This window comes from Marmota marmota, unplaced genomic scaffold, assembly GCF_001458135.2.
Source record: "Marmota marmota marmota unplaced genomic scaffold, marMar, whole genome shotgun sequence".
Taxonomy (NCBI): Eukaryota; Metazoa; Chordata; class Mammalia; order Rodentia; family Sciuridae; genus Marmota; species Marmota marmota.
This window is the reverse complement of record NW_026000080.1, coordinates 3,282,538-3,309,379: the sequence shown is the minus strand read 5'-3', so window position 1 is coordinate 3,309,379 and position 26,842 is coordinate 3,282,538. Positions and strand designations below refer to the sequence as shown.

At 34.3% G+C, this 26,842-nt stretch overlaps 1 protein-coding gene across 2 annotated transcripts in view; it reads right to left on the bottom strand.

Annotated features, from left to right (window-relative positions):
- Positions 1 to 26,842, bottom strand: part of Col24a1 (collagen type XXIV alpha 1 chain) — a 373,492-nt gene that overhangs the window by 25,113 nt on the left and 321,537 nt on the right. For both annotated transcript variants that reach the window (XM_015504738.2, XM_048814986.1), the window contains 8 exons: positions 21,508 to 21,615; positions 19,943 to 20,050; positions 19,798 to 19,851; positions 19,410 to 19,472; positions 15,840 to 15,893; positions 10,386 to 10,421; positions 3,114 to 3,149; positions 2,982 to 3,008 (listed from right to left, as the gene is read on the bottom strand). In XM_015504738.2, the coding sequence (XP_015360224.1) occupies positions 2,982 to 3,008; positions 3,114 to 3,149; positions 10,386 to 10,421; positions 15,840 to 15,893; positions 19,410 to 19,472; positions 19,798 to 19,851; positions 19,943 to 20,050; positions 21,508 to 21,615 (486 nt within the window). The remainder of the gene's footprint in view (positions 1 to 2,981; positions 3,009 to 3,113; positions 3,150 to 10,385; positions 10,422 to 15,839; positions 15,894 to 19,409; positions 19,473 to 19,797; positions 19,852 to 19,942; positions 20,051 to 21,507; positions 21,616 to 26,842) is intronic.

Here is a 26,842-nt window from a genome sequence, read left to right as displayed (position 1 = left end):
CCTTTATCAAATATAAGAAAGTTGTAATTTTGTGGATTGGTCTCTGTGTCCTCTATTCTGTACCATTGGTCCACCTGCCTGTTTTGGTACCAGTACCATGCTGTTTTTGTTACTATTGCTCTGTAGTACAGTTTGAAATCTGGTATCGCTATACCTCCCGATTCACACTTCCTACCATTTAAAAAGTAGAATTCAATTGTTTTTTATATATTCTAATAATGTTGTGCAACCATTACCAATCTCTACTTTCAGAACATTTTGATAATCCCAAAAAGAAAACCCATACTCATTAAGCAGCTACTATCCATTTTTTTTCTATTCTGTTTCATTTCAAAAGAATGCTGAATGAGATTCACTAAGTTGTTCTCATAGCCTACTGACCAGTGAATCACAACTCACAGTCTGATATAATTGCCAAATAATTACTGAGAAGGCTTCTAGTTCTAATTATATGAACTCATTCCATTCTAGACACTGGTTATCTCTAAGCGAAACTTTTTCGTTTGGATGATTCACTCTGAAATTTCCAGGAGATGTGATGTGGTGTGGTGTGGTGTGGTGTGGTGTGTGTGTGTGTGTGTGTGTGTGTGTGTTTTGAATGTATGCATTCATTCATTTTATAAACACTTATTAAGGCCTTGAATGGAAAAGAAAGTTAAAAAATAGTCTCTACCTCCAGAAAGCTCACAATCTAGTAGGGAGACTAACATGAAAATAAACATGTATGAATTAAAAAGTATCAGTTCTACCTTTCAGTGTGATGAGAGGATGGAATTAAAAAGAGTTTCACAGAAGATATGATCACAAGCCATCTTTGGAAACAATATTTTTGGTGTCTTCACATTGTCATGTAGATTTCTGCTCTACAAGTTTTATCCTCAGCAGGGGTACACTGCTACTTTCTCACACTGGATTGTGCAAGTTCCAGAAAGATTATATATAGGAATTTGTTTACATATTGGTCAAGAAAATGAGAGAAAGGAAGAAAAGAAGGAAACAAACTAACATTTATTGAGTACCTGTACTTTGTCAAGCATATGTATTTTCTAATTTAATTCTACTTGTAATTCCTCAAAGTTTATATTACTATTCATATTTCTCATATACCCTATTTCATTTTAGGAATATACACATTTTCCAAATAAGACAGGGATATGAGCCCAAGTTTTCAATAAACACCTCTAATTTGACAATTAAATATAATTCTTTAAAACTTGGACATGAAGAAGACTAAAATGAAAAAGAGTGGTTATCACATGAGGCAAGTTAATGCTGACTCTCTCCTGGATGGACTCCTGTGAGAGTGGATGAGTATCACATAGGTACCTGGATGTTAACACTACATTGCAGTACTACTCAGAGATTAAGCAGGCTTGACAGATGAAAAATATGACTTCCCACCTTGCTGCAGCATCATCCTCTGTAGTTCCTCCCTGAACCTGCTCAAGGCAGTTCTGCCAGGGCCAGCAGAATGAGCTCAACACACTAGCGTGGACAGCTTGGTCAGGTGTAGAGAATATTGACCTGGAAGTTCAAGCCCTAAGCCTTCTGAACCTTCTCAGCATTCAGTCACAGGAAGTCACTTACCTTCTTTGAATTCATTTTTCATCAGTATAGTGAGGAGAATTCCAGGATCTCCTTACTATAGGAGTTTTGATACTTCATATAAAAATACTGTATAAACTGGAAAAATCTAGATGCATGTTCATGAGGAAAGCTCTTGTAATAAATATCTAATTTAACCTAAAGAAAAAACTTGCCACTTCTTGGGAAGATAGCTATGATATATCAAAGTCATTATAAGATGAAAGGTCACTGATGAGCACACTCATAACCCAAGGACAAGGGTAAGGGAAAAAAAGATAAATAAAGAGTGAATTGAAGATTTGAAGAAAGACATCCTATTAAGGTTCTAGCAGGGAATACCTATCAGTCAGATGGTCAGAAGAGCAAAGTGATTTCTAAAAATCATAGAGAAATAGGTCTTCTTTTTCCAAGTAGATAATCTTCCTCATGGCTCCTTGCTTGAAAGTTTATTTCTTGTCCCAATGAAAAACTAAGGGAAATGAAGAGTTCCTGATGCAATGAGAGTGGACCACAGTGAACAACCATCTAAAACTATCAGAGATCTAAATCAGAGATCTAAATGGCCCTACATATGAAATAATTATTGCTTGGAAGGCATAGGAATGACCATTGTTTGTGATAGTATAGTCAACAGTTGATATCTTTTGGACAATAAATGTGACCATGCACCAATGTATTTGACCAGCAGGCTAAGAAAATGGGATATGAATGAAGTTGGGGTTCAAGAGAGGCCTCTGGAAGGGAGCAGGACAAGAAAGAAATTGCTAACCATGAGAGTGGAGACAAAGCCTAAGAGAAACCAAACTTGGAACATCAGAGGCCAAGGGTATAAAGCCAAAGCAACAGAAGTGCTGCCTTAAAGACAAGGGCAGGTTAGGTAACAAGAAAATACATGAGAAGTCTGAGATTTTCTACATTCACCAGCAATTAAGAATTCATATAAAACCTAAGAAATGAGTAATTCTGGCTGGCAAGGTAAACAAACAGAACAAAACTGAAAAAAAAAAAAACAACAACCAAATAACCCTTCCCAACAATAACAATAACAACAACAAATCTAAAAAGAAGAGCTATGTCCCAGAAGTAGGAAGAAATGGAAGGTGGTAGCATTTTTTTGAACACAGTATTAATAAGTGTCATATACTGTGTTAAATGCTTTACTTCTTATTTAATATTCAAAAACCACCCCAAAAGTAGGAGATACTATTTTCATTTTATAGATAAGAAGTCTGAGGCTTGAATTTCAAGTTAGCATATAGGTGGGCTAGCTTTGTATCAGCTAAGCAAGAAGAACAGAGAGATTCAAGGACAGTTTTAATAGGGAACTAAGAGAAGGAGCTTAAAAAAGTATATGACATTCTAACAGAAAAAAAAACTAAACCAAGAAAACTTACTTTTGGACCTGGTGCTCCAGGTGGCCCCTACAACATAACAAATTTTTAAAAATTATTTATTTAGTAGACATCCCAAATAAAGCAAGTTTATCTTCATCAATGGTTAATGGATATAAATGTAAATATACTCACTGGAGGCCCTGGTTGGCCTCTTGGGCCTTGGGGACCCTGAAAAAAAAAAAGAAACAAAGCATGATATGTATAAGCATGGCTTTTGGTTTGGTGTAAGCAAGAGAACTAAGATTGAGCCTCTACCATTGCCTTTACTCATGAAGCAAGCCATATTATTCAAAATTGCTTTAGTATTTCAAAATTCTTGCACTTAACTATCATTCATATTCATGAATGATATGTTCCATATGTATGTTCCTGTTTTATTGATATTATTAGAAACTAAATTTACTCATTTTAATAAACTATTATAAATGTCAACATTTAAAAATGTTAATATTGTCTAAGCATGTTTCTCCTGTTATTTCTACCTATCACCCACTTAGTCATCAAAGGTAGAAACTTCAGTGTTCTTAGACATCTCCTTTTTCTTCATATACTATAAGATGGATACCATCATTCTTTTAAAATACTTCTCCATCTTCACAGCAACTGTATTGGTTCAGACTGTATACAGAATGTTTTTGTCCCCTTCAATTTAAAGGCTGAAGTCCTAAGCCCTGACGTGCTTGAGGTAATTAGGTCGTAAGGGTGCAGCTATCATACATGAAATTAGTAGCCACATAAAAAGAGATGTGAAGGAAGTGATCTGTCTCTTCTCTGTGAGGATACAAGAAGAAGGTGGCTTCTGCAAACTAGGAAAAAGGCCCTCACCAGGTATGGACTCGGCTGATACCTTGAGTTTAGACTTCTCAGCCTCAAGAACTGTGAGAAGTAAATGCTTGTTATTTAAGCCCCAGTTATGGTAATTTGGTATAACTTCTGAATTTACATAAACATAATATTTTGCCTGTACTTCTAATTAGACTTTTTGACTTTATTTTTCTGCTATGATAACTGCATTCTACTTCTAAAATGGAAATCTAATAATGCCATTATTTAGTTAAATCATTCAGTGGCTCAGGATTTTTTTAGAGAATAAAGTATGATTTTTTTTTTAATAGTTTGAATACCTACCATTTACTGAGATCTTACTATGTACCAAGTTATATTTCCATTTTACAAAAGAACATGGAATAGTTAAGTTACAAGCAAATAAGGAGAAGGGGTAGGATTAAAATCCAAGTTAATTAAATACAAAAGTATAGACCAGGTGCAGTGGTCCATGCCTGTAATCCCAGCTACTTGGGAGGCTGAGGAAGGTGGCAGGCCAGTCTGGGTAACTTAGATCCTGTCTCAAAATAAAAATAGGAGTTGGGGTATAATGCCGTGATAAAGCACCCCTGGGTTCAACCCTCAGTGCCAAAATGATAAACAAACAAACAAAAAACAAATAAATATTCTTGGTCACCATGCACTACTGCCTCTTTTTAAGGTTTGGTCCTTATTTTCATTTACCATCCCCCTATACAATATCCATAACCAAATCTTTCAAGTTATGTCATTCACTTTTATGGTATTTCCTTGACATGGAATACTCTCTATCTATCATCTTCATATGTTTAAGGCCCATTGTTCAATAGTACTTAAACATGCCATGTCCACTTTGCTTATTCACCATGCCACCTCCCTTGTTTTCATCTACTTTTGCATTCTATGGAACAGACATCCTGGAAAGTCCCTAAGAACACTTAAAATATCTTAGTTAACTTTTCATTTTCTAGAAAAAGAATAGTGCCTAATAGAAGGTATTTGATAATTGTTATCAAATAACTGAGGGAAATATTGATAAAATTAATTAGTATTGATTTAGAAATTAGAAAAGTTTAACTGTATATGGTAAAATGTCAAATGTTATGCTGACGTTTTTCAAAATGAAATAGCAACCATTGTTAAGGCCTTGTATGTTTGCTCAAAGTCAACTTGTTAATGCTAAATATTGAGACAAACTCAGATTATTAGTAATAAGATGCAAGTAAAATTTAATCTCCACCTGAGTTTTATGTAATTTTGACATTATGGTTGACTTAGTATTTTATTGTCAGCGCTGTTGATTCTTAACACACTGTGACAGCTAGAACAAATAACCCATAGTACTTAAAAAGGGTAGAGTATTCCAACATGATTGCCTGCTGGACATTTCTTAGTTTGCATGGTTTGAGATTACAATCTTAAGCAGAGAATATATAAAATTTATGCCTCACTACTGAAATGCTGTAATAGAGATAGTCTTTTAAATATAAAGAGGTTTAGAGTGAACTTTGCTGTGTAAGTTTCTCCATTTTCGATCAACATTGTAAGAATGATAAACAGCTATAATATTTTACTCCATGTAGGATGTTTCTGACATTCATAATATCTCACTGAGGTTTCAATACAAAAATATCCCATATTTGACTATGAAAGAGGAATTTATCACAGGAGAATGAAGAAAATATTTCTACTACTGATTTTATTCAGTTCATTTTGTACTGAATTCAGTTCATTTTAGTACTCAGAACAGGTCAGTATCAAACAAAATACTTCAAACCCAACAAGACAGGGCAGGGCAACCCCAATGTAAAACTGCACAAAATAGGTCAAGTAGTAAAATGAAACAAAATATGATTCTAATAAGAAAGTTTTCATTAGTATTTTTCATTCCTCTAGTTAATAAACTACTGAGAAGTGATTCAATTTTATATGTACTATATAAAGAGTTTATAATAAAATTAAGATGATTTCCTAAAGGAGAATCAAATTAACACGAATGGTTATGTTGGTTTTATTTGGCTGTAATGAAAACACTGCCTTTGAATGACAATAGATTCTCTCTTTTTATTTCAAGAATTTATATAAGATTTTCAAGTGACAGTTTATCATCAGACTTTAAAAATACCAATAAATTTATGTCCTTAAACCTGAATAGATTAGTCTTTTCCTTTATGTAAATCCTTTATGTCATTTCATTATATAACTTCCTTTATAAAATGTCACCTTGATTTAACTTCATGATCTCTACTTTGCTAGGCTCAGTTGCAGAGTTTCACTTTTCTCATTTATAAATTGAGGAGCTTCCCTTGCAGGATAGTTAAGCATCCTCAGTCTCTTCTCTGCCTACTGCAAGTGACTAGCAACTCTTTTATTCCCAGTTGTAACAATCAAAAATGTTTAGAGACATTGTCAAATGTCTCTTGTGGATAGGAGGGGCAAATGGCTCCTTTGGTTTGGACTTGAGAGTTTAGTAATATTAAATAAGAGTCAGTAGGTAGTAATGTAACTAGGATAGAACCAGTGAGTTACAAAGCCTAGGACATGGCTAAATCAGGAATCTATTCTTCAAGCTGTCACATGAAGGGCTAGGCTACTCTTTTTTTTTTTTTTTCTTTGTACCAGGGATTAAACTCAGGGGCACTTGTTGGGAAAAGTATAAACGGCAGCTGCACCCCAGAGAAAAACCCCAACATGGCGCCTAAGGACCTCTTCTTCCTACCTTCCTCTTTTCTGCAGTGGCGCGAAAAGTTCCCGACCCTGTGAACTCTCCCACCGGCGCCAATTTCAAATCTCGCTGGCGGGGAACCTTAGCCCCAATAAGAACTAATTCCTGGGCTCCGGAGCTGATATCTGGAAGAATTTGCCAATAAACGGGTGGCCTGCCATTTATCTAAGCCCTACCATCTCCCCCTTAGTTCTATATAAGCACACAGCCTTTTGCAATAAAATTGGAATTCTCCCGGCGAAGTGTCTTTGCGTGGGGTATTCTTTCAGCACTGAACCACTGAGTCACATCACCAGCCCTATTTTGTAAATTTAGAGACAGGGTCTCACTGAGTTGCTTAGCGCCTTGCTGTCGCTGAGGCTGGTTTTGAACTTGCAATTCTCCTGCCTCTGCTTCCCAAGCTGCTAGATTATAGGAGTGCACCATTATACCCAGCTGCTAGGCTACTCTTGATACAGATTTTTCACCTAAATTGTTCTTAATCATTATTTTTCTGAGAGGAACAATGATTTCTAGAGAAACAATTGCATGTGAACTGGGAGACTTGGACTCTAGTCACACCTTTATGGAGCTTACTCCCAGGGGTCTAAGCACAGAAACTAAAAATACTGTTTAATAAATAAGTTGTTTCAATTTTATCCTCAACAGTCACTCATTTTTTTAAATCTATGCTCCCTTTCATAAAGCAACATTTTAAATATTTGAAGACAACCATTATGTTTCAATACTCTAAAACTTCTCTATTTACCAATAATTCATGAAATATTTATTGGATGCCAACTATTTTACAATGCTAGTAGGTGATGGATATACAGCATCAAACAAGTAACAACACTGAAAACATCTGTTGGAGACTACATTTTAGTTAGGGGAGACAATAAAAAATACATATGTAATATGCAAGGTAGCAAGGAAATGGGCTAAGGAAAGATAAGGAGTCTCAGGAAGATGGGAGCATTGTTATTAAACATAGGCTAGCTACAAAAGTCTCTCTGATAATAGGACTTTTAAGTAAAGAATTGAGGCACAGGTGCCACGAACTGCACTAGTTCCAGGGGTGAGAGTAGGGCAGGGAAAGATATCAGAAATTCCACCCTGAGTAATATAAATGATCTTTAAGTCAAAACTTCAAGGTCAGTAGAAATAAAGAATACAAAAAATATAGTAGAGAGGACACCTACTAGGTGCACAAGCCAGGAAGTGAGAGAGCAGAACAAAGAAGAAGAATATGATTAGGCTGCAGAGTCTGGAAGAGGCTAAATACCCCAGATATTTCAAATGGTCTTCCCAGATCCTTTGCCAATCTACGAGAGGTGTTCTCTGAAAGGGCATTAACTGTCTGTTTCTCTTTAAGGGGATGGCCTGACTGGTGCTATTACTTGCTTTATTCTGGACGCCATATTTCTTTTTTTTTTTGGTACCAGGATTGAACTCAGGGGCACTTGACCACTGAGCACATCCCCAGTCCTATTTTGTATTTAATTTAGAGACAGGGTCTCACTGAGTTGCTAAGCACCTTGCTGTTGCTGAGGCTGGCTTTGAACTCATGATTCTCTTGCCTCAGCTTCCCTAGCCCCTGGGATTACAGGCATGTGCCACAGCGCCCAGTCTGGATGCCATATTTCTACAAGGAAGATTGCAGTTACAATACATCGAGTTTGTAATCCATCATATCCACTCATTTTTTTTTTTTCAAATGAAATACTACAAGTACTTGAGGTATACTAAACCTATGGAAGTTTATGTTCTAGCCACAGTACTTGGAGAGGGTAAGTCAGGAAGGCAAGCAGAGCCAGAGAGGTGTAAAAACTAAGCTAATTTTAAAACTTCTGGTTTTCTTTCTTAGTCCCACTGCTCCTGGGGATATAGCTTCTGTGTGTGTGTATGTGTGTGTGTGTGTGTTCTTGCTTCCTGTTAATATTAAGTCTGCTGTGAAAATGTTGGGGCACATTTCTAGAAATTTAACACATCTACTTTAATGTTCCACTTGGAATTTTTAGGCTATCTAAAACTCATAATTTCCCTTTTCAACTAATTAACATAACTGTAACATACTTATTCTGAGTTCCAAGCATACTCTATGATGAGAAAGAAAAATCTCTGGAGTCATTATGTAACCTCATCAGCTTTTAATCATGGCTTTCCTGATATCTTAGTTTATTCTTATGGGCCTCAAGCACTCTGAATGTCCCTATAAGGTCAGCATGGATCCCAGGCCACAAGAATAGATTTTAGGTGCTCTACCACCAGCACACCAGGATGGCCTTAGGCCTGAGCCTAAGCAATTCTATTTAAAAAACCCCAGTTTAAAACCAGCAGTCTTACCAGACACGCCCTCAGGCACAAAAGAGTCACTTTTCCCCACCCTGATAAACTCAGAGTGAAGCCTCTGGCAGGCTGTCCTCTGGATAAGAGGGAAACATGAAAAGATCAGGGTGGGGACCACCAGACCAGATGTTTTAACCCCAGGGTAAATGATGTCACTGAGAAATCTGGTGGTAGCTGATAAGGATTGAAAGGGGGGTCAAAAGCCCCCAAATTTTGTATAAATAATAGAGCAAATGAACAGTCATTCAGCCAGCCGATACTGACGCCCTTACGCTGAGACCTGATGAGGACCTGGACTGACATCCCAACACTTTTCATTGTTTGCTGATCCTCTGCATTTTCCTCACTGCTCTCAAACTCTACAGCCACATCTTGACCTTAGTGAGAGCTACAACTTCTCCCTATGACCCTCTCCTCAACCAGCTGTCAGTTCCACCCCAGGAGAAGCCTGCTTTGTTCTGAACCTGATCACCAGGGTCTGAGTGAAAGTGCATCTGATGGACTTAAAGCCTAAGGGTTGAGACTTTTGATCTGACACTTGAACTTAGCATGCAGAGGGAATGTCTGACTTTAGCCTGTCATGATTAAGTGTTTTTGCAGTGCTTAGAATTAATTAATCTAAAATGGTTTGCTGTGAATTAATTAGTCTAGAATTGTTTGCTGTGAATTGATTATGTCAATTCAGTGCTTAGCATTAAGGATTGTCGTTTTCTTGATTAAGAACCTATAGAGTGAAATTGTATTGAGTGATTTGAGTGAATAAAGCATTAAAAAGGGCAGAAGTGCATGGATATTCTTTATTTCTCCCCCTCGACTGCATAAGTCATACCTTTTGCCCATTATGACATACCCCAACAACAACAACAAAGAACAATTATGTGAGATAATAGATACGTTAATTTGCTTCACTATGATAACCTTCAAACTATCTATATCTATTGCATGACATCAGGTTATACATTCTAAATATACACAATAAATTTTTTATTTAAAAAGCTTAACATGATCTTTTTGGGGAAGTGGTCCCTTTACAAAGTATCTTCTTAAATTGGAAAATAGGGATATAGTGCATTTCAGGACTATTTAGGTCCTGAAAGTACTTTTTTCCCAACCTCATACCATGGTTTCTAGTTGGCTGAAATATACAACTAATGATCTGCTTCTGCTATGCAGCCCTGGTCAGTGCTGTCTGGATATAGTGGGTATGTACTGAAAGCAACTTTGCAGCACTACTGTGCTAGCATGGCTAAGATCTGAAGATGACCTATCTCTTTTGATGCCTGACAAAGCAGATAATCACTGCATTTCACAAAATTAACCTGGGGAGAATGTAATTGACAGGTTCTTCAACATATTTAGAGTTTATCAGATTTCACTGCAATATCCACATAGGTTAATTCCACTTCTTGACAACTACAATTTTATTTTTATTCCACAACTATCAGAGATATAGTAATGAACAACCCTAATAAGGTCCTTGCTTTCATGGAGCTGACAGCTTCATGACAAGGGACACTATAAATAATCACAAATTAAGTTAAACTTACAGTTTCACCTCTAAAGCCCTTTTCACCTCTGGGTCCCTAAGAGAAGAAAAAAAAGATACCAGTTCAGTGTTATTGATATTTAAATATTAAATATAGTTCAGGTTGTCCACAAAAACATTCTGTAAGCTTGTTTTTTTAGTTTGTATACATTCTAGTTTTCTTTATCTGAGTAAAGCAATGCAAAGCAAAACCAAACCAAAACAAACCAATATAAAACAAATAAACAAAAATCTTCCAAACCTATTGATTCATTATTCTATCTGTAAATTATCCCAATTAGTTCCACCTTAAAATGACATTGGAATAAAAAGATAGTCAATCACTCAAGTCAGGATAGTGGATATGACAACCATACAAAACAATTTAGAAGGCAGAAACTTTTTTTTTTTTTTTTTTTAAGGATAAAATTTCATTCTCAGTTCATTTAACCCTTTAGAGAAGTGCAATACTTTTCTAACTGCATTATCATTTATTTGTAAAGTCACATATTTTTATTAGGTATTAGTGATTTATATTTTTTTACTCTTAATATTGTCTTTTGTTAAATTTTAATTTGTTATTATGACAGCAAAATGCATTACAATTCATATTACACATATAGAGCACAATTTTTCACATCTCTGGTTATACACAAAGTAGAGTCACACCATTTTGTCTTCATACATGTACTTAGGATAATGAGGTCCATCTCATTTCACTGTCTTTCCTTCCCTCATGCCCCCTCCCTTCCCCTCCCTCCCTTTGCCCTCTCTAGAGTTCATCCTCTCCATTCCCCCTACCCACTAACCACATTATGAATCAGCATCCTTAAATCAGAGAAAATATTCGGCATTTGTTTTTTTGGGATTGGCTAACTTCACTTAGCATTATATTCTCCAACTCCATCCATTTACCTGCAAATGCCATGATTTTATTCCCTTTTAATGCTGAATAGTACTCCATTATGTATATATACCACATTTTCATTATTCTTTCATCAACTAAAGGGCATCTAGATTGGTTCCACAGTTTAGCTATTGTGAATTATGCTGCTATAAACATTGATGTGGCTGTGTCCCTGTAGTATGCTGTTTTTATGTCTTATAAGGGAGAATCTTTATAAGTTGAGGTTATATTCTGTTATTTGTTTCTCTCAGCCTTTGAAAACCCTCTAGAGTGAATTCCTTCTTCTCTTTCAGTTCCCTTTTTTGAATTCCATTCCATATATTTTGTTGTTGTATACATTTTCATTTAGTTCAAAATATTTTCTACCTTTGAGACTTCCTCTTTGATCCATGAATTATTCATAAATGTGTGGTTTAATTTTCAAGTGTTTAGAGCTTTTCTTATTATCTTTCTTTTTTTGATTTTTACTTTAATTCCATTATGGCCAGAGAACTGTATGACAACTTGTATGACTCCAGTTCTTTTTAGTAAACTTGTTTTTATAACCTAAAAGAGCATATATTTTGATGAATGTTCAACATGCACTTTGAAACTAATGGGTAATCTGGTGATGTTGAGTAGACTTTCTGCTTTTTCTGTGTTCATTCATGTGGAATTACATATTTTATGGCAAAAAAATTAGATAAAACTATTTAATCTTTTCTGCAACCTGAATTTACACCTTCATAATATAATGTGGACACTTTTCCATGTCAGTCCACATTCTTCTAGATAATCATAATATGTAATATTTACCAATTACAGTATATTATTTAATTTTAATTTATGAGATTTTTCTAATTGCTTTCGTTATTAACAGCACTGGTATAAACATTTTTGTCCTCTGAAATTTTTGTTAAAATTCTCTTCCTGAAAGTCTGTGTGAAATTGCATGCGTACCTGCAAAACATGGGCCAGTGAATCATGTTTCTTCCCATTCATGCCATATACTTTGTTTGCAAGGTAAAAATACTTCTATTATTTATTGGCCATTTATATCACTTCTTTTGTGTTTCCTGACTTGTCCTAAATCTGTTTTAAACTAGAGTATTAACTTTTAAAATATCTCTATGGTATTTCCTCCTATCTTCTTCCTCTTTCAATCCAGTGTTAACAATATGGTACATATCTCTTTGTACTTTTTTCTATTAAAATATTGACAAATACATTCACATATGCATGGGAGATATTGGTCATATTTTATAACACTGGGGTAATATTATATACTTTTTGATACATCACGATTTTCCACTTAATACATCACACAATAACTGAAAATCAGCCAAAGTAGATGAAGCTAATTCTTTTTAATAATTCCATAATATTCCATGAAATGACTAGATCACAATTTCCTCAACCATTCCTTTATAAATGATCATTCACATGATTTCTTTCTTTTTTTTTCTTTTGGTTAATACAGTGTTTTAAAAATAAAAAAATCCCACTGAATGAAAAGCATGCCTATAATCCTAGAGGCAAAGGAGGCTGAGGTAGGAGAAGTTCAAGGACAAACTCAACAATTTAGCAAGGCTAAACAACTTAGTGAGACTCTGTCTCAAAAAAAATCCCTCCCCTATCTCAAAAACAAACAACAACAACAACAACAACAAAAACCACCTCGGAATGTAGCTCAGTGGTTAAGCACCATGGTTTCAATCCCTGGTGCCAAGACAAAACAAAACAAACAAAAACTGTATAAAGATTCTTTAATGTATTAGGTGCGTCTGTAACTTTGGGTCAAATTCCTCAAAAGGAATTGCTTGATTAAAGGACAAATGTATCTATATTTGAACAAATATCTTTCCATAAAGCCTGTAATTCACTTTAAACCAGTGGAAAATTAGAGTACTGATCTCCCTATATCTTCTTTTGAGAGGCTAGATATAATTTGTGTTAGATGGAATTAATTTGCATTTCTAAATTAAAATTAGGTGGTTCTCTTTTAAAATAACTACTGACTTTTTTCTACTTATTTTTCATTTTTCTATTGAGTTTTTGAACTTTTTTATACCAAATTTAAAGAGCTCTTTGTGTAGTAAACTGTTTTATGTTGTATGCTTTACAAATATTTTCCCCCACTCTATATTAACTTTTGATTTTATTTGGGGAATATTTTCCCACACAAAATTCATGTAGATTTTTATTGACTATTTCAATATTCAAGTAGGTTTTCTGCTTTTTTATTTTAAAATTTTCCGATTTCTTATCTTATAAATAAGGTCTCCCCAACACTTAATCTGTACTTAAGTTTTCTACATAAATGTAATAAGATTTTTACTATTTAATTTTTTATATTAAAGTCTTTACAAGTTCATGAAGGATTAATTTTTTTTGTTGCTGTTTTTTGGGGTTCTAATTTCTTACAGCAATAATGGTACTCAAAGTAATTCCATCTTCTCTCCTAATATAGGTGCAGGCATGCGGCTGAAGGCTGGTCAATTAGATATGAGAAATTTACAATGTCTAAATATGATTTCTAAAAAATTGTAATTTTCTTGCTATAAGCTTACAAATGAAAGTAACATTCAGGTTAGGAGAGTAGAGATATGGAAAGGCAAAGGTCTTGGACAACATAATTGAGTCACAAACCAAATCTGAAGTCCTTCTTACCACTGGGCTTCCTATTATGTGACATAAATTTCTATTAAAGCCAGTTTGATTTAGGGTTCTTATTACTTCTAGCCAAACCATCCTAATGGATATATTATTTTTGTTACAATAAATTTATATATAGTCTTAGATCTAATTCCTATATTTTCTAGTCTGTTATACCGATCTGATTATTTATTTTATACTACCATATAATTTCATTTACAATGACAAGTCCCTTACCCACACCACTATTTTTTCCACAATGTTTTGCCATTATCAAATACTTAGTTTTTCATAATAAACTTTTCTTTTTAGAAAGGAAAAAAATAGAAGATGGAAAAAATTTGATGTGCATGCTGGATTTTAAAAGGGCTTTTAAGAACTGTTTATAAACAAAGCATAGTGAAATATTTTAATTAAGACATTTATTGATCACATTTTCCTTGACCAATTAATATATGACAGAAGAGAACAATCATTCCATAATCAAAACAGTATGTGCTCCTTAGCTAGCTAAAGAACCATGCACTGAAATATGAGAATTTTCCCACTTAAAATCTTATATGGCTCTGAGTGGCAAATATTGGAAGTGTAGAGAATGTTGAGTTACACATTTTCTTTCTTTTGATTAAAAATCCAATAACTTTGGTGGCAAGTTCTCCAAATTTATTAGAGAATAGTTGTACTTAATACGTGAAGCATTCTACCTTTATTTTTTCTATCTCTGTGTCTATATATAATAATTTTAAATGATTCAAAATACTGACTTCCCTAAGGGAATGAATCTTTCCTCCCTAAGTTTCAACCTGGCCCTTTCTGTACTCCTTCTCTTGTTTGCACTGTTATGGTTATTGCAAAACTTTCCCATGACCATCTCCCCAGTCACTATCTTATTTCTTTGTTTTACTTTATAGCCATATTTCTGGAAGCTCTGCAATATATGATCTGTTTCCTCTTCAGATATAGCTTGAAAAGGGTAAAAAGCACTGGTTTTGAAGTAAGAAACATCAGATATGTAATTCAGTAGCTCTATTACTTTGAATAACTATATCTCTTAACTATTTCCTCATCTATTTAAGAGAAATAATAATATCTACTCCAAAGTTTGCTATGAGAATTTGAGAAAAGTTGTGTTTGTAGGGTGGAGTGGAAGACAAAACAAAACCAAAACACCCTATAGGAGTTAAAAATTTTTGAGAAATGTCATTAAATATTTTATCTATCCTTTCTTCACTGTAGTCTTCACTACATTGTCTACTGCAACTTGCTCCCTCAAAGATCACTGTTGAGGGGCTAGAATTGTGGCTCAGTAGTAGAGTGCTCGCCTAGCATGTGCGAGGCCCTGGGTTCGATCCTCAGCAACACATAAAAATAAATTAATGAAATAAAGTTATTGTGTCCAACTACAACTAAAAAATAAATATTAAAAAAAGATCACTCTTGACTACTCCTTTCTCAAAACTTCCATTTACCTAAGCTGGGACTATCCTGATTTTCCTCCTGGTTCTACCATTCTCTTTTTCTTTCCTTTAAACTGGGTTCTTCCTGAGACTCAAATCTTGGTGGTCTGTACTTCTTTGCTATCTTTATTTTTTTTTTCAGAAAACAAACCCATTTTTATAGCCTCAGTGATCATTTCTATGCTTGTGACACTCCACTCCTAGACTCTGTTCTATTTTCTTTACTCAGCTCCAGTTTTAGGTGTCAGCTTCATTGCTCACCCTTTCTTCATTACATATAGGATCCCTAAGTTCTCAGTAATGACCTTCCAGAAAAATGTATATGTATTTTTGTCTTTTACTTCTCAAATATCCAGGATGTTACTCTGTGACTTATTCTAGAAATAGGAATAAATACCACCATCACCACCACCACCACCACCAACAACAAAAAAGAGTATAAAAAACAAAGAAAAGAATTGTATTGTGACAAACTTACAGTTCTACCAGTTGGGCCTATTATACCTTCTCTGCCAAGAGGGCCAGTATTTCCCTGTTGGGATTAAAGAAAAGCAGTCAGTCTCATTCTCAGTATAATTCAGAAAAATTTCAAAGAAATATTTTGTGCAATGGTAAAATAGCCATGTGTAAATAATTATGGTTTTATGATAAAATCTTGTAGTATTACTATAAATTGTAGTGATCTTGGTTAACAGTATGTGACACAATTGTACATACTATTATAGTTTCCTTTCTGGACAGCTGTATATGTATAATTTCCAACAATTACAAATTAGAATCAGAATGTTTATGTGGTGATAAGTCAAATGATACATACATATTATACATGTGTCATTACATAACAAATGAAACTATTTTAAAAAGAATAGAATGATGAACAAAATTTTGAACAAATTTTTGTACACACGCTGAAGGAACAAATGTTTGAGTAAACTGAGGTGTATAATAGACAATATAGGAAAGAATTGGGGGATATCATATATAACCAACCAAACTTTAGTTTCTTTATCGGTAAAATAGGGCCACTGTGAAATTAAATGTGAAAAGAGCCTTTTAAACTGTAAGATGATATTTGCTTATGAAGATAACCTTGAATGAGTTCAAGCCCCTGCAGATTCCTTCCATACTAGGTATGATGCCTATTGTTTCTCAATGAATACAAAATCCTTGATTTAGTGTTTCCCAACAATTTTCACTTCAATTTATACTGCCTGTAAAATTGTCTCTCTGGCTAACATTTAACCTAATACATAAATGTAGTTATCTAACAGGCTTTATCTTTTTCTGACTCTTACAAAGGTATAGAGAATAGAGTATTGTCATTTGAAATAATTATAACATCATGTGGCCTATTGGTCGATAGTTTTAATATTAATTGGCTTAAAGTGAAGTTATTTGTTGGTCTAAATCTAAGAGAAAACTTTGTAAATACAGAAATTGACTTCAAGTGATAATTTGTAAATATGGTAGTCAAAATTGAAAGCATTCCCTCTAAAAACTGGAACAAGACAGGGATGCCCTCTTTCACCATTTCTATTTAACAGTTCTTGAAACACTGGGCAGAGCAATTAGACAGACTAAAGAAATTAAAGGGAAGGTAAAGAAGAACTCAAATTAACACTATTTGCTGACAATATGATTCTATACCTAGAAGACCAAAAAAGTTCCACCAGAAAACTTCTAGAACTAGTAAATGAATTCAGCAAAGTAGCAGGACACAAGATCAACACCCATAAATCAAAGGCATTTCTGAGTACCAGTGAAAAATCCTCTGAAAGGGAAATGAGGAAAACTACCCCATTTATAGTAGCATAAAAAAATATACTTGGGAATCAACTTAATGAAAGAGGTGAAAAACCTCCACAATGAAAACTACAGAATGCTAAAGAAATATTCTAAAAAAATTCTGAAAAAAATTTTTAAAATTTTGATTTATATTTTCTTTAGGACAGTGGTTTTCAGTTGTAAAGTTTTTCAGGACTCCTTTCTACTGCATCTGAGCTGTTTCCTGTCTTCCTCTCTGTTTTCTCCACATTTGCCTTGGCAGTTGTAGTTAGCCATACAGATGACATTAAAGTTTCAGTTCTATAAAATATCTCATCAATTAGCAAACTATGATTAATAAAAACAAAATAAAAGTAATAACCATTAACTGCTGATAGTTTATTTATATTCTCTAGAGTTTGAAACTATAGGCACTACAATGTTATCTGGAGTTCTTCAGACCCTGATTTTAAAACTCCTTAAGCTAAGTATGAACACCAGATTACATATAACTTACTAAATGCAAATAGATGAATACTACGAATAGTTCTATAGTCCGCCTAAGCCCTTAACTACCCCCAAGTACTCCTGTCTATTCTCTTGTTAATATCCGCCTGCATTTGAGCAACCCCCCAAAGAAGCTAACATATACTAACCTCCATACCATCAAATCGCCCGACCTTAACATAAAATCCTAAGTCCAAACCTCAATTCTCTATATGCTATCAAAATCTGAAGGCCTTTAATGAAACTAATGAATTTATCTTAAATCACAATTAAATCCAACATCCCTAAACATTGTCTCCTAACACAAAGGAGAGATAGTGGAACTATAAAAACCAAAACAAATTTAAAGGAGAAAACAGAAACACAGCAGTCAAACAGAGTTGGAAAGTAACTTGAGCACCATGAAAAAACAAGGGAAAAAAGGATTACAAACAATGCAGGACAACTTAAATACACAGGAGAACCTAGAGGCATCAGAAAAATGAACAGAGAAAGAACTCAAGGCATACCTAACTCAGATGGAACAGAATCTTAGAGAAGACATTAGACAGCAAGTTCAAACAATGAAAGTATATTTTGAAAACGGATTAAATAAGCAAATTCAAATGGCAAAGAACGAGCTCTACCAGGAGATAGAGATTTAAAAAAAAATCAAACAGTAATCCTAGAAATGCAGGAAACCATAAACCAAATTAAAAACTCAAACGAGAATATTACAAATAGACTAGATCAAGTAGAAGCCAGAACATCAGATAATGAAGACAAAGTTTATCAACTTGAAAAGAATATAGTCAACACAGAAAGGATGCTTAAAATTCACGAGCAATCTATCCAAGAGACATGGGATGTCATAAAAAAATCAAACTTGAGAGTCATTGGGATAGATGAAGGCATAGAGGTTCAAACCAAAGGAATGAACAATCTATTGAATGAAATAATCCTAGAAAACTTCCCAGATATGAAAGATGGAATGGATTGCCAAATCCTGGAAGCCTACAGGAGCCCAAACATNGGGGGAAGGGAAAAAAAACAAGGGAAAGAATTAAATTACAACAGATGGGGTAGAGCGAGAAGATGGGAGGGGAGGGGAGGGGGAATAGTAGGGGATAGGAAAGGTAACAGAATACAACAGTTACTAATATGGCATTATGTAAAAATGTGGATGTGTAATCGATGTGATTCTGCAATCTGTATTTGGGGTAAAAATGGGAGTTCATAACCCACTTGAATCGAATGTATGAAACATGATATGTCTAGAGTTTTTTAATGTTTTGAACAATCAATAAAAAAAAAAAACTCCTTAAGCAACTCTTATCACTCTCTTGGGACACTTGCCCCTGAGTTGGGAAAACACAGTTATCGGGAAATATTTTTCACAGTGTGGTCTGAAGAGCTCTGGTCACAGGCAAGCCTCCACCAGGTGGTGCGTGGGGGTGGTCTCTGGCTTCTGGTTGCATTAGGCTTATGACATGAAACTACTTTTTGTTTTTGCTACCAGTGTGAGTTAATAAATACACTCTCCAGTCTTCACGGTAATTCTGATGATTCTTTTTTTAAAGTAAGAACTGGGAAATATGGGTGGTCCATGGAGGTATTTTGCTAAAGTTAATTTATGAACTGCAAAATGTTGAACTCCATAAGTACTTTTATGATTTTCTATCTGAAAAAATCATTTTACTAGGCTATTAATTCGGAGTATACTAATTTTTGAGTTCATAAGTACTACAACAAACAAAGAAGCACAATTTCTAGGTAGCCAATATGACTCTACACTTACTCTCTGCCCAATAGGACCTTTAGGACCTGATATTCCCACAATGCCAGCATCTCCCTCAGGACCCTAGACATATAATAAGAAGAAAAAGACAAAATTTTTAGCTCTATGTTATTATTTTACAAAGAAAATAATCTTAATACCCATCTATCAAGAATTGCTTCTTCAAAAATACTCTTAAATATGTGAACAAAAGGAAATCGTACAATAAAATTTCTAGGAAAATATATAATTACACATGTTTAACAATTAAAATGATCAAAATTTAAATATATGACTGTACCAATTGAAATTATGCAGGTTAAAAAGAAAAGCTCAAGTCAGAGACTAAATATTTCAATAACTCTTTTTCTAGATAGCTTGAAGATGAGCAGAAAATATATAAACATACTTTGGGGCCTGGGAATCCTTGGAAACCTGTCAAACCTTGATCACCATGTTCACCCTGAAATTGTATAGACATGATAATTATTACTGTGCACTGGTGGCTTAGTCTGTAGAATGGGTACTTGGTGAATTTCTGGATTGGCACATACAGGTTGCCCTTTCAGACCAGGCTCTCCATGTGGTCCTTGATCACCCTGTGTTCCTCTGTGACCTCTTTTACCTCGAACTCCAGGTTGACCAGGGAGCCCTTGTTCACCCTGTGGATAAAACAAAGAAAGGTGATCTTGACCTCAGAACTTATAAACATATTGACTTTTCAATGGAACTCAAAGACTTAAGCATAGTGAAAGCACCGGGAAATCAAATTCTAAATAATTGTTTCCACCAATATTTTTCAGCAAGTAATATTTGATTTTAATAAATAAGAGGTATAGCAGTAAGGAAATAAAATTTCAGAGATTGTGGTGGTAAGTGTGTAAAGAGGAGAGTAGGAGGTAATTATAAAACTAGAAGGGGATATGAGGGCTACAGAGGGGATGGGCGAAGGTGGAGTATGTGTGTGTGTGTGGGGGGGTTACATGAGATGGAACTTGTATATTATTTGAATTGACATCATTTTGATGTATTTTTCCTAACCATACAGAGATGACTCAGCCATCTGATAGCAGAAACAGAGCAGTCTCCTAAGTACAGACCAGAACCCATGTTTTTTCCATAATTATCATCTCAGTTCCACCATTAAGAAATTTCCATTATCTGTTTTCTTAGGTCCCTTTATTCCCTAAAAGCCCACTTAATGATACACATAATTTCCATTATCATGTTTTTGAGTCAAGTTTTTTTCATTTATATTGATTTTCTTTTCTTTCTTTTATTTTTTTTTGAAGTGAGAGTTGGAATACTTTTTATACCATTTCTAAAAGTAAACTTAGGAATCAGGTGAATTTTATAGATAGATAGGATAATAAAAAAATGATGCTTGGTAGACTTTTGCCAAAAATGCTGTAAAATTAACAAATATCTTTCACTTTATTGACACAAACCTGTAAGTTTGAGACTTGACAAGTGTAGGTCCTCTTTATGCAGACTCATACATGAGAGGTAGGAATCTTTCTTATTTCTTTCCCTAGTTTTATCATTTGTTTAGCTGCTTGGGTTTTAGTAGAAAGGGACAATTATGGTATAAACATTAACAGAAGGCTAAAACTATAAACAGTGAGCAACTGGATCATCAGTTTCAATTTACTTATATGGGTCAGAAATCTAAAATTTCTCTAGACGTAAACCAAAAATCGTAAACGAAAATCAAGTTAAGATGTAATAAAATTTTGGAAAAGATAGATAACGGAAAAGGAAGAAGAACCCAAATGAGTCCAAATTAACATTTTTTTTTTTTTGGGTAGTGTTGGGATTGAACCCAGGGCCTGCTAGTCAAATACTCTCTTCCACTGAGCTACACTCAAAGCCAGCATTTCTTAAAGCTTAACTAGATCTGGGTAATGAGCTGTTTTGCTTAATCACATGCACTATGGCCATTACAGGAAATGGACACATACAGACCATTCATTTTCCTTTTTCCCTAATGTGTTTTTACTATTAACCAAATTTTATTAAAAGACATTAATCTTGCCATCTTGTGATCTAGCCAATGAACCCAGGACAAGTATAAGGATGGCCAATACTGCTTAACCATCAGAAAAAAACATTAACGTACCTTTGGGCCTGGAACTCCAGGGCTTCCTGGAAGGCCTGATGAGCCCTTTATTCCTCGAGGACCTGGAGACCCAGCGAGTCCTGTTCTTCCTGGACTGCCTTTGATGCCCTAGAAAGCATAGATAAGAAATGAAACTGTGAAGTTCCTATTAAATTGATATAGAGACTCAATAAGTTTAGGAAGGGTTGTGCTCCAGAAGACCGCTGTTGATGTACTGCCTAGGTTCTGCAGATATCCAGGGATTCTTTCCCAAATAAGTGAAACAATTAAAGAATATTTTGGAAGCATCTAGCACATACCTGAAATCTCTAATAGTTAATATGATAATCTTGGGTTTTCTAAATGAAAACACCAAGGCAGTACAAAGTTTGCCAGTACCTTCTAAATTATGTAGCCTAAGTGTAAAGTATGTTATGTGACATTCTTTTTTGAAAAATTATACAACTCTAATAACTGATTAATGTTTCCTTATGAAAAATTTTCTCAACCACACATGATCTGAGAAAATTTACTAAAAATAGTTGGGAATAAAGCTAAGCAAGCCAATAGTATATCCTTAAAACCAAATCCTAATTAAGGTTTGCAAACTATGGTTTGCAAGCCAAACTCTGGTAATTCATCTGTTTTTGTATAGCTTATGACCTAAGAATAGTAGTTTTTACATTTTTAAATGATGGGAAAAATCAATAGAAGAATAATACTTAAAGATGTGAAAATGATATGAAATTAAAATTTAAATAACTGTGAATAAAGTTTTATTGGAACACAGCCATACTCATTCATTTATGTATTATCTGGCTGCTTTTATACTGCAATAGCAAAATTGAGTTGATACAGTGGAGAACTTCTCATGCATTTTCATTTCTATGCACTGCTGCTCGGTGCATAGGAATTGTAATGAGGTAGTTAAAACTTAGTATTTCAAGTGGAACATACATTGTCTTAGTGTGTCATTTTATCTTATTTGTTTTATTATCTGTAATACTAACAAGAAATTTGAGCATAGTAGCAGAGTGTTCTGTACAAAGTTCCAAACAATGTTTCACACAAGTAAAGAACAAATACTTCTTATGAACACACAGATGGATGATTAATTTTGCTTGCAAGAGAAACAGACACTAATCCCTAGACATTCTTTCCAGTGACTTATTTTGACTTGTTTAAAACTATTCAGCAAAAGGTAAAGTCATTCTGGGCAAATTTTAAAAAGTAAGTAAAGCCATAATAGTTATTACTTGTGGTTAGAGATGCTGCAATCAATGAATAGTTCATCTGAGTCCTATAAAATTTAATATAATGATTAAGAGTACATGATGTTTCATGGCTGAAGGGTTCTATTATTCTCAGACAGAAGCCATTCTTTTTTTAGAAATCAGTTTTGAATCCTTTAAGAAAGTGTTGTCAATTTTGATAGAAGTGAAACTGATGGCATAAGTTTTGACGTCCTAAGGAAACAAGAACTGTACTTGGATGAGTTAAGGGCAGCAAAAAAGATCAAACGCCAAGAGTTACTTTTAATTGAGTGCCTCCTATGTGTCAGAAACTGTAGCAGCATTATGGTTACAGTGTTGTATTTCATTTAATTTCAGTTAAGGAAAGAATATGGCATTGCCTTTCCATTTGATTTTCCTCTGGGGAACTGAATGGAAAGATCTGGGAAGGAAAATGGGGTTACCTATACACATTTAGAAGAAAGAGACAGACTCTGCAATGATGATGCTTGGTGTGTATATAATATTGAAACATCAAAGAGAATGTCTCTCAGTTATTCCCTTGGTTTAGCTGTTGTAGTCTTATTTAGATTGAAAGAAACATATTAAGAAATAAGTAATATATAAAATTTGTTAAATCTGGGCAACAATAGAAATCCACATTTTAAGGAGGATTAGCTGGGAAATCTATCTTTAAAATTATGCTGAGTAAAATTTTAAGTATTTATGATGTTAATTTCATTGATTTCTCAACACTAGAATGATAAAATTTAAAGTGACATCAAATTTCAAATTAGTTGAGGTTTTTCTTTAAAGAACTATCTTGAAAATTATTTTAGGAAAACATTTTTTTTTCTTCCTTTGCTTTACCAACCACCAGGCTCTTTCCACCTCTTTCCACATGGCATTATATTTATACAGTTATTAAATGTGTTAGGAAGGTAGTAATTTAAATTAATTTACTTTCTATGGTACCAAAAATAAGTATGCTGTCCTGAAATTTCTTTGCACTATTAGGCAATGGAAGTACTCTGGGTTTTTTTTTTTCTTTCTTCTTCTTCTTTTTTTTTTTTTTTGATTAAACCAGCAAACCCATGAGTTATAAAAGTTATACTTTGCTTCCTTTACTCTAGCAACTAAAAACACTTTTGTTTAAATAGACATTTCTCATTTTATTTGGTTTACTAAATATATCCCTTCTAGGAAAGAATTGGCTGTTTAAAAATACGTGGGATAGTAATTATTAGGTGATTATATGTAAGACTACATTATACATAAATAATGTAGCATTCATAACGTTTTCCTGCCGTGCCAGTCATAAGTAATGTAGCCAACTTCTAGAAAAAAAAGATTTATGAATGAGCTGTATGCTAAAGTTAGGAGGTAATTTTAGTTTTGAATCTCTAACTATATGAAACTTAGGGAAATGAGAGCACGATGGAGGCAAGTCTGAAGGTGGTAAAGATAGATTCGCTTGACTTACGTCCATTCCCAAGAGCAAAGAAAACTAAGTAACCACTTCTTCAAATGTAATAAAAACAGGCATTTTGATACTGTTTTACCTCACATATAATTAATTATTACTAATAATTACTAATTATTTTCATTATAACAATTGATGGCTTATCAATACTGAAAAATGGACAAGGCAAAAGCCTCTATAATACTAGACAAAAGAAGTGTATCCTATGAATCTCATTCATACAAGTGTCAACACACTGTCACAGGATTACCAGGGCATAAAAGGGGACTTTTCAGCTATACTGTGGCTCTTAGACATGTTTAGGCTCACGGTGCTATGAAGAAATAAATGTATATCCTTTTGTTTAAAAAATCACAGACTATACCCTTGCTACCTTATTTTATCCTCCAGTAATTCTGTGAACATGCAAAACTTTTTCCTGACTGTGTTTTCATTTTGGCTCCTTTCTCATAGAAGTTCTCATATCTAGTTTAGTCTTACCTTCAGTCCTCAGCTCAAGTATGACTTTCTCAGTGACTCCCTCGGCTATTCTATACAGAACCTGCTCCTCTCATTATCTCATGGCTCTATATTTTTCACAACACAACACCATTAACCAGTCATATTTATTAGTATGGAAAGATATTAACTCAATAAGTGCATGCAGTGTGTATCAAGCACTTTATATACAATATTTCATTTGATGCTTATAAAAGTAATATGAATTAGGTATTGTATTCATTTAATAGACTATACTTAAGATTTTAAGTAGCTAATACATCTAAACTGAGGTCTCTAAGGTTGTAGTTATTATACAAAGAACATTTATGGCTCAACGGTTTGTAAGAGCTTCTCTTATGAGCCTCACACTGTACAAGGTGTCAGGGACACAAAGATGAGTAAAACATAATTGTTCCACAAGAGTTTACAACTTCTTGGAAGAGAAAGACATGAAGACAAGTAATTAGCACCTATATTATTCATTCTCTGATAGAGGAAGTGCCTTGAGTATACAAAAGTTCAAAGCAGACATGCTTAATTCTGATATAGAAGAGAGCATAAAGGAAGTATTCTTTGAATTAAATACTGAAAGGTTAACAGATTATTCACCACAAATTTGAGGGAAAGATGGAAAAGTTTTCTAAACAGAGGGAATAAATTACATGTACGAAGACAAGCCAGTAAATACAAAGAATTTGGAGGAAATTTCTAAGTAACTAAGTATACTTAAAAGATATGTTAAGAACTGGAATGAAATCAGGTTGCCTGGTTTTAAATTCTTGCTCCATTATTCATTGTCTGTGTACCCTTGGGCAAGTTAGTCTCTCTGAGTCTCAGTTTCCTTTTCTGTAAACTGTAGAAAACAGCTATATCTACTTCATGGAGAGTCTGTGAAGGTAAATAATTTAATATATTTTCAGCACCTGGAATAGTGCTTGGCACACAGAAAGCATTTAATAATCGTTAGCTGTTATTATGACTGAAATGTACAACACATGTGAGGAACAAGGTAGCATGTGAGACTGAAAATGTAAACAGTGGCCAATCATGAAGGAACATCATTCCAAAAAGAGCATGAACTTTATCTAATTGGGAGCCACTGAAGATTGAACTAGGAAAGTTACATCCCCTCGCAAATCTTTCACTTTGTTGCTAATAAGCAGTCAGAGTTTTGTCTATTCTGGAAGAGGTCCTAATGAGTGGAAAATGGGCCCAAACAAGCAACAAGGTTTGGAAAAAAGGGAGAAAGTAGTAATCAGGATGAACCATAACTAGATTAATCAATGTGTTAGTAATGAAGAGTCAACAGAATTGGCCAAATGGAGTGTAGTGTAACTACTTGTAGACCAGAGAACACAGAGAAAGCAGATGAGCAGCTGGGCTGATTGTGTTCCTGCTTCCATGGTGGTCCTGCTGCTCCATGCTTGGATTAGGAATGGGTTGATGAAGTGTGTTTTTCCTTCTTACACAGTACTGGAAACAATCCACAAATGGAAAACTCAAGGTTTTCAATGTTCTTTTAACACAAGAATCTCATTTTAGACAACATGTAAGCCTGGGTTCACCTGAAAAACTCTAAATTCAATATTGAAAGGCCTTGATTTGTCATAAGTTGTTAGTTTTGTTTCATTCTTTCCTTTCCAACAAACTTGCAGCAATAAAAAATAAATAAATAAAAAGACCAGTAAGCTTTGGTTTTGGTGACAAATGGATTTATGATTTTTGTAAGGAAAAGTTGTTTTCCTTTTTCCTAAATGATTGAGGTAGTGTGTTCATACAGAAGTTCAACTCAATGAAAGCAGCATGGTAGACTCATTTACTACAGATGTGCTAAGTCTACTTGGCTCAGAGCACTCATTTGTACAGAGGGAAATTCACAAAGGCAACTCAAACCTCCTCAGTACTGTCCTTCAGTTACAGTCACATGACCTTGAATAAACACTGAAACTGCAGAGTAAATGTGCCAGAAATTCTTTAATTTGTTGGCCACATTGAAAAAAGAAAAGAAAGAACATTGTTTAGGAAAATCAGGTAGTTGCATAATGCTAAAAATCCCCAAATCCCAGAATAAATATTTTTCTCAGTGGATAACCAGCAGTCTTTAAAGGTAAGCCAAGAAACACCATGGTGCAATGACAAAAAAAAAAAAAAAAAAAGGAAA